At 61.7% G+C, this 7310-nt stretch overlaps 1 protein-coding gene across 3 annotated transcripts in view; it reads left to right on the top strand.

Moving 5' to 3' along the window:
* Positions 1-593: 593 nt before the first annotated feature.
* ADAR (adenosine deaminase, RNA specific) overlaps positions 594-7310 on the top strand; it is a 20138-nt gene continuing 13421 nt past the window's right edge. The window contains exon 1 of one of the 3 annotated variants that reach the window (XM_025040822.1): positions 594-928. In XM_025040822.1, the coding sequence (XP_024896590.1) occupies positions 609-928 (320 nt within the window). In that variant the 5' untranslated portion in view covers positions 594-608. Of the gene's footprint in view, positions 929-5764; positions 7292-7310 lie in introns of those variants that run through there. The other 2 variants (XM_015598364.2, XM_015598363.2) reach the window with 2 other exon arrangements.

Consider the following 7310-nt stretch of genomic DNA (forward strand, 5'->3'; position numbering starts at 1 on the left):
CTTTTCCTAGACCCCTCGAATGAAGCAGTGCAGGCACATAAGCCTGGTCAGGCGATCAATTGAAAAGTTTTCCCTGGAGACGACAGAAGTGACGTTTTGGAGAGTTGCGGTGTAACCTGAGCGAGTGCGAAGTAGCGATGAACGGAGTGAGTTTTCCACAGCCAGACCTGCAAAGCCGGGCCGCACCTCGTGTTGGGGCTCATGCCTGCCTGGTGGAGTTGTGAAGATAGGGGGTGTCCCGGTGAAGGGCCTCGCCCTTGCTCGGGTGGATGGGACGGTTGTGCGGCGTAGTCCCTAAATTGTTCACCGCCGTTACTGTCTCGCGTTTTACTGGCTATCGCCTGTTCGAGTCGGTTTTTAATATCCCAGGAGTATGAGTCAGTAGTGCACAGTGGGGACGTGAGTCATTTGGAGAGATCTGGCCCCCTCCCCCACCCCACCCGCTTTGCACGTTAGAGACACACGGTCACGTTGCTGCCGCACCTAGGCGACAGAGGACAGCGCCCCGGCCCTGCTCCAGGGCCGGGCTTCTCGGGCGTCCTCGTCTCGCGTCACTTCACCCCCTGTTCCCCTGGGGGCCGGGGAGGGCGACGGGGCGCTCCGTCCCCATGGGTTCTCCGAGGAACGCGCGCCTTCAGGGGCCGGGGAGGGGGCGGGGACAGGCGGATCCGGACGCACCTGGCACGGGCCAGGCCCCGCCTCCCAGCCTCCGGGGCGGTCCTTCCCGAGAAACGAAAGAGAAAACCCCGCGCCGCGGCCCCGCCCACCGGCCCGCCGTTTCCTGCGGCGGTGTCCTGCAGTCCCCACGGAGGCCACGGCTGAGCGGAAGGCCAGGCCCGGAGCCACGGCCCGCGCGGGGCGGGTGGCGCCTGGGGACGGTCACCGCGCTGCCGGGACATGCCTCACGGGCGCCATGGAGCCGAGACAGGTAAGCGGCAGCCGGGCCCAGAGCTCCGCCCCGCCGCCCCACTCGCGCCTGCGTTCGGTGTGACAGCGACAGGTGTGCGACAAGCGTGCGCCGCGAGTGCACAGCGCGGGGCGATGCGATGGGGGGAGAGCCCGAGCCCCGGGCAAGGCGGGGCGCCCTCCCTTTCTGGGAGACCAGCTGCGCCCCGCCCCGGCCCCGCTTGGACGGTACTTAACCCTCTCCCGTCGGCGCTTTTCCACTTCCTGGAGACTTCGCGGAAAGCAGACGCCTTCTTGACCCGAGGGAACACTTTCTGGCAGCTCCTCGTTATTGCCAAAAACTGGGAAAACCCGAATGTTCTTTAGCAGGCGGCGACATAAGCAAAAGGGGTTTCGTCCAGACACTGAACTGACGCTTGGCGGAAAGCGGAAGGGCCGGCTGTGTGCGCAGCACGCAGCAGAAGTGCCTCTGAGTCTGTCCCCGTGATGTTCTGGGACAAAGAGCACACCTGTGGCCGCCGGCCGGCCCCGGGCGGAGGCCTGGACTGCAAAGAGCCGAGAAACTTCTGGGGAGCGCAAGGCTCTGCATCTGGGTCATGGGGGTGGGAGACAGCCAGCGAGCCTTGACTCCGTGTCAGAGCTCACAGTTAGAGATGAAAAAGAATAAGCTTTACCGTACGTACACTTGCGTCCATTTTTTAAGAGACATATATCCATACACATGCACATGTACATTTTTATAGGGGTGTGTCTCCTTTAAAAGGATGAGGGACACCCGACTTGAAGGAAAAGCATTTTCACGCCTCCAAGCATATTTCCCATTAGAGCCCACGTGGCCACGGTGGGCTCATGTCTTGACCCTAAATGCATGAACTACAGATGGAAGCGAAGCTTCGCGGGGCAGTGGGTGTCCACTGGCTTGGTATGCAGGAGGTGATGTGGAGTGTTTGGGGGTGACGGCCGGGGCTGGGCCCCCACTTTCCTGCACTCACCCGCGTCCGCTGGCGCTCCGGGGGCTGTTCTCAGGTGGTGGTTTCCCTCTGCTTTTAGGGCAGCCCAGGGGGCGTGTCAAGAAGTAATTAATACTCCCCCTCGAATCTGGCCCTGAGATTGCTGTCAGACGAGCGTGTGCTCCGCACTCGCCGCACACACAGCCCGCACGGGTTCGCGGCTGTCCCCTGCTTCAGCGCACGGACGTGTTCCTCTGCGGCCTGCTTTTGTGTTGTCGCTGTTGGACGTTATTCCTCGGTGCTCTCCCGGGGCGTTTAACTAGGTCGCAGCACTGTTTTACCCGTGCGTGCTCTCTCGTGGCGTGAATGTGTCACGATTTACTCGACTCTCGTGTAGATGGGAATTCAAATGTTTTGCGGGTGCTGGCCGCCGAGTAGCAGTTGAAATCTAGAAAGCGTTCAGCTAGGAACTGACTTTAGCCACTCTGCAAGAAAGTTGTTTTACCAAGTCACTCAAAGAGCTAGCGGGAAAGCCCCGAGGTCCCCATAACTCAGCCTGGCAAGCTGGCTCTCACTCAGCGCACACACCCCTCAGCCCTGGCAGTGTGGCGGGGGAGGGGCTGTGCGCAGCAGGAGAGCAGGAAAAGAGATGGGGGCTGTGTGTCTTGGGGTGCCTTGGGGTGCCTTGTCCATGCCGTCCTCACTTCAGCAAAAGCTGGCTCAGGATCGACCCTGCCAGGTGCTGCCTTGGGCGCTGGGGGTGCAGGTAACCGAAGCGTAGTCCTTGTGCCCCGGGGGCTTACTGTGGAGTCGACTGCCACCCCCCATCCATCCTTCCTGGGGAATGTTGGGAGTGGAGACTTGAGTATAATTTCTAGGGCCCCTAATACTTGTTCGTCACTTTTGAGATAAACTATAATCTGTGCGTGCTGCTAAAAAAAATCAGTAGCTGCAATCGGGTGAAGTTAGGGGCGTAGGAGGCGCCGAGTAGGGGGCGTCCGGAGTGGGGTGGGGAGGAGCCCAGTGCACCTGTGCAGGGGAGATGCGAGTCGGGAGAAATCCCCCGGAGAAGGCGGCATTTAAGGAGATCTGTCGGGAAAAGGTCAGACCTGCAGCAGGTGACAGCAGAGGCAGACGCAGGCCCGTTGGATTGGAATGTAGAGAGATGGCAAGGCCAGAGGCTCTGGCAGCGGTGGCCCAGGCGAGAGGCGATGTGGAGCTGGAACTGCAGAGGGCACGGTCGGAGGGAAGAGGAGCGGGCAGCCAAGGTCAGAGGTGAGAGACCGGGCGGAAGGCCGGCCAGCACGGAAGTTCAGGTTCGAGCCTTAACGGCTCAGAGGAGGCCGGCGCCGGCAGCAGTGATAAGAGCAGCAGCAGAAGCCACGGGGCTGAGGGCGGCGATTAGTTTGGTTGGAATGCGTGGCCTCTGAGCTGATGGCCGGGTGGGTATCTCAGTGGACAGACCGTCTTGGCCGTCGGAAGGTGATGTCTTAAACACTTCCGCACAAGGTGGCGGCTGGAGATAGTAGATTCGAGCGCGGCCTCTTAAGAGGGTGCGTTTAGGTTCTGGGGGTGGATGAAGGCCACCTGGGGGAGGGAGAGGCCCTCACACCGACCTGGGGGGCCGAAAGGGACGGGGGCAGACGAGGGGAAGCGAGGTGAGCGGGGGCTTTTGGAGCTGTGTCCCCGCACCGTAGGAGGGGAGTTTTTAAAGGGTAGAGTTTGCCCCGCACAGAACCAGTGCGTGAGCTGAACCACCCACGTCCCAGAGGAAGAGCTTATGAGGCCCCTCAGCCGGAGGCAGCGTCCTTCCCCGACACCACACGGGAGCCCTGGAATAGGAAAGGGGACAATGGGCCTGGGTGCAGGTGACCAGCCGTGACACCCAGGCTGGATGAGGAGGTTGTGGGGCCAGAACGGGGACAGGAGGGACGAGCTGGCCACAGCCACAGCGGGGTCCCGTGGGTCAAGAAGCTGTAGATGACACAAACTGGGGAAGTCGCCTCAGCAGAGAGCCGGAGTCAGCAAAGCGCTGCCCTCTGCCTGCCTGTGAGTGCCGGGTGGCGGGTGACGGGTGGTGGCCTCTGCGCTACGATGGAAGACCCATCCGGCCCTTTCCATGAAAAGTTGCCCGCTGGAAAGGGTTTCAGGGCTTGAGGTTTGGTGGTGGCCCCGGCCGGAGGAGCTGCTGGTCATCGGGGACTCGGCAGCCAGGGCGCCATGAGCAGGGGGCAGGAGCGCTCGGCGCCTGGTCGCGACAGGGGCCGTGGAGGAGAGAAGGCTGGCGTTCCTGCAGGAGGGCACAGCTGCCTGCAGGCCCCGCCCTTTAGAAGGTCAGGCGGGTCAGGCACGAGGAAACGGCGTTCCCGGCTGATGCCCTCACTACGCAGGCCCTTCGGCCCCAGGAAGGCAGCAAAACATTTTCCGACAGCCCCATCCCAGGGGTACCCCAGCCCACCCCGCCTCCCAGGGAGAGTGCCCCTCCCCGGGTGGGGGCTCCCCGTGTCACAGCCTCGGAGGTTCCACTTACGTCCCTTTCGTTCTGATCGTCCGGAGGATGACGTTGGAGGTGGGGCGGGCGGCTGTGCTGCGCTCTGTTCTGTGGTCCCCTGTTGCCTCTGACCTCTTAGGTTATTGTTCTGTTTTTGTTTCTTTTTAAAACAAAACAACATTTATTTGTTTTTCTGAGTTGTTTCCGTGAGTACAAAGACTCGTTCTCAGCTCCCTAAAAATCTGCCGAAGGGAAAAGAACGAGTTAGGTGGCTGGCGAGGCCACAGCGGGCTGTCAGAACCCCGTGGGCTCCCGGGAGCTCAGTGTTCTGCCTACTGCAACTCTCCGCACTTCGGCGGGTCCCCAGGCGGTGCTGACGAGGTGGGCAGGCCACCCTCGCTGAGTCGCCAGCCGCGGTCTCCCCCACCGCCCTGCCGTCAGGAGGCGGGGGCGACCCCTCCCACAGGGCCCTGCCTGTCACCGCAGCCCTGATCACTTTCTTTCCGTCTTCCGTTCTGCAGGGGTGTTTCCTCAGCAGATACCCCGGTCCGTTCCCAGGCTACGAGCTCGGACACCAGCAGAAAGGGCTGGGTGCTTATCCTAATAGATTCCAGCTCCAGCAAATAGAATTTCTCAAGGGGCAGCTCCCAGAAGGAAAGGGTTTCAGGGCTTGAGGTTTGGTGGTGGCCCCGGCCGGAGGAGCTGCTGGTCATCGGGGACTCGGCAGCCAGGGCGCCATGAGCAGGGGGCAGGAGCGCTCGGCGCCTGGTCGCGACAGGGGCCGTGGAGGAGAGAAGGCTGGCGTTCCTGCAGGAGGGCACAGCTGCCTGCAGGCCCCGCCCTTTAGAAGGTCAGGCGGGTCAGGCACGAGGAAACGGCGTTCCCGGCTGATGCCCTCACCACGCAGGCCCTTCGGCCCCAGGAAGGCAGCAAAACATTTTCCGACAGCCCCATCCCAGGGGTACCCCAGCCCACCCCGCCTCCCAGGGAGAGTGCCCCTCCCCGGGTGGGGGCTCCCCGTGTCACAGCCTCGGAGGTTCCACTTACGTCCCTTTCGTTCTGATCGTCCGGAGGATGACGTTGGAGGTGGGGCGGGCGGCTGTGCTGCGCTCTGTTCTGTGGTCCCCTGTTGCCTCTGACCTCTTAGGTTGTTCTGTTTTTGTTTCTTTTTAAAACAAAACAACATTTATTTGTTTTTCTGAGTTGTTTCCGTGAGTACAAAGACTCGTTCTCAGCTCCCTAAAAATCTGCCGAAGGGAAAAGAACGAGTTAGGTGGCTGGCGAGGCCACAGCGGGCTGTCAGAACCCCGTGGGCTCCCGGGAGCTCAGTGTTCTGCCTACTGCAACTCTCCGCACTTCGGCGGGTCCCCAGGCGGTGCTGACGAGGTGGGCAGGCCACCCTCGCTGAGTCGCCAGCCGCGGTCTCACCCACCGCCCTGCCGTCAGGAGGCGGGGGCGACCCCTCCCACAGGGCCCTGCCTGTCACCGCAGCCCTGATCACTTTCTTTCCGTCTTCCGTTCTGCAGGGGTGTTTCCTCAGCAGATACCCCGGTCCGTTCCCAGGCTACGAGCTCGGACACCAGCAGAAAGGGCTGGGTGCTTATCCTAATAGTTTCCAGCTCCAGCAAATAGAATTTCTCAAGGGGCAGCTCCCAGAAGCGCCTCTAATTGGAAAACAGACACCATCACTGCCACCGTACTTCCCTGGACTCTGGCCAAGGTTTCCAGGACCACCTGCCAGAGGCAGGCAGCAGGAGAGCTGGGGCGTCCCCAGGCCTGTGCCTCTCAGAAGTCAGGCTTTCCAGAGGGGGTTCCGGCCTCTGTGCCCACGTGGCAAGACCCGGCCATGGAGAGGTGTTGATACGCTTTCCGCACGCCTCCAGGAGCTGTACATCAGCCAGGAGCAGGAACAAAGGGTCTTAGAGCTCTTGCAGGAGCTCGGCGCAGGGAAGGCCATCACAGCACATGATCTGGCCAGGAGGCTCCAGGCCTCAAAGAAGGAAGTCAATAGCGTCTTATACTCTCTGGCAAGGAAGGGCAGGCTGCTCCGGGAGGTGGGGACGCCCCCCTTGTGGAGAGCTGCTGTCTCGGCTCAGGCTTGGGACCAGCACGGCCAGGCAGCGACAGCAGACAGCTGGAGCCGGGAAGCCCCAGTCTCAGACCTCAGTTTAGAAACTGAAGACAGAAACCCCACGTCTGGTGTGGAGGGCCCTCCCGAGCCTTTGGATATGGCCGAGATCAAGGAGAGAATCTGCGAGTACCTGTTTCATGCGTTCAGCTCCTCCGCCCTGAATTTGGCTAAAAACATTGGCCTCACGAAGGCCCGGGACGTCAGTGCCGTACTGATTGACTTGGAAAGGCAGGGGGACGTCTACAGGCAAGGGACGACCCCTCCCATATGGTATTTGACTGACAAGAAGCGAGAGAGGATACAGATCAAGAGGAACGTGAACAGTGTTCCCGAAACCACTCAAGCTGCTGTCCCCGAGACCAAAAGAAGCGTGGAGCCCCCCCACTGTAACTCAGCTGTGCCAGAGGCCTCGGACAGCACGGCGGCCCCCGAAGCGAAGAATGGGCAGGGACTGGTCCTCAAGCTGGAAAGCAGGCCGGAGGTCGTGACGCCGGAGCCAGTAACGCCGAAACCCCCCGTTCACGACAACGGCCCCTCCAGAGCAGGCTATGTGGACGTTGAAAACGGCCAGTGGGCCACCGACGACATCCCGGACGACCTGAACAGCATCCGCGCAGCCCCAGGCGAGTTCCGGGCCATCATGGAGATGCCGTCCTTCTACAGCCACGGCTGGCCGCGGTGCTCGCCCTACAAGAAGCTGACGGAGTGCCAGCTGAAGAACCCCGTGAGCGGGCTGCTGGAGTACGCGCAGTTCGCCAGCCAGAGCTGCGAGTTCAACCTGCTGGAGCAGAGCGGGCCGCCCCACGAGCCTCGGTAAGGGCTGGGCCGGGCC

This window comes from Pteropus alecto, unplaced genomic scaffold, assembly GCF_000325575.1.
Source record: "Pteropus alecto unplaced genomic scaffold, ASM32557v1 scaffold49, whole genome shotgun sequence".
In the NCBI taxonomy this organism is placed as follows: domain Eukaryota; kingdom Metazoa; phylum Chordata; class Mammalia; order Chiroptera; family Pteropodidae; genus Pteropus; species Pteropus alecto.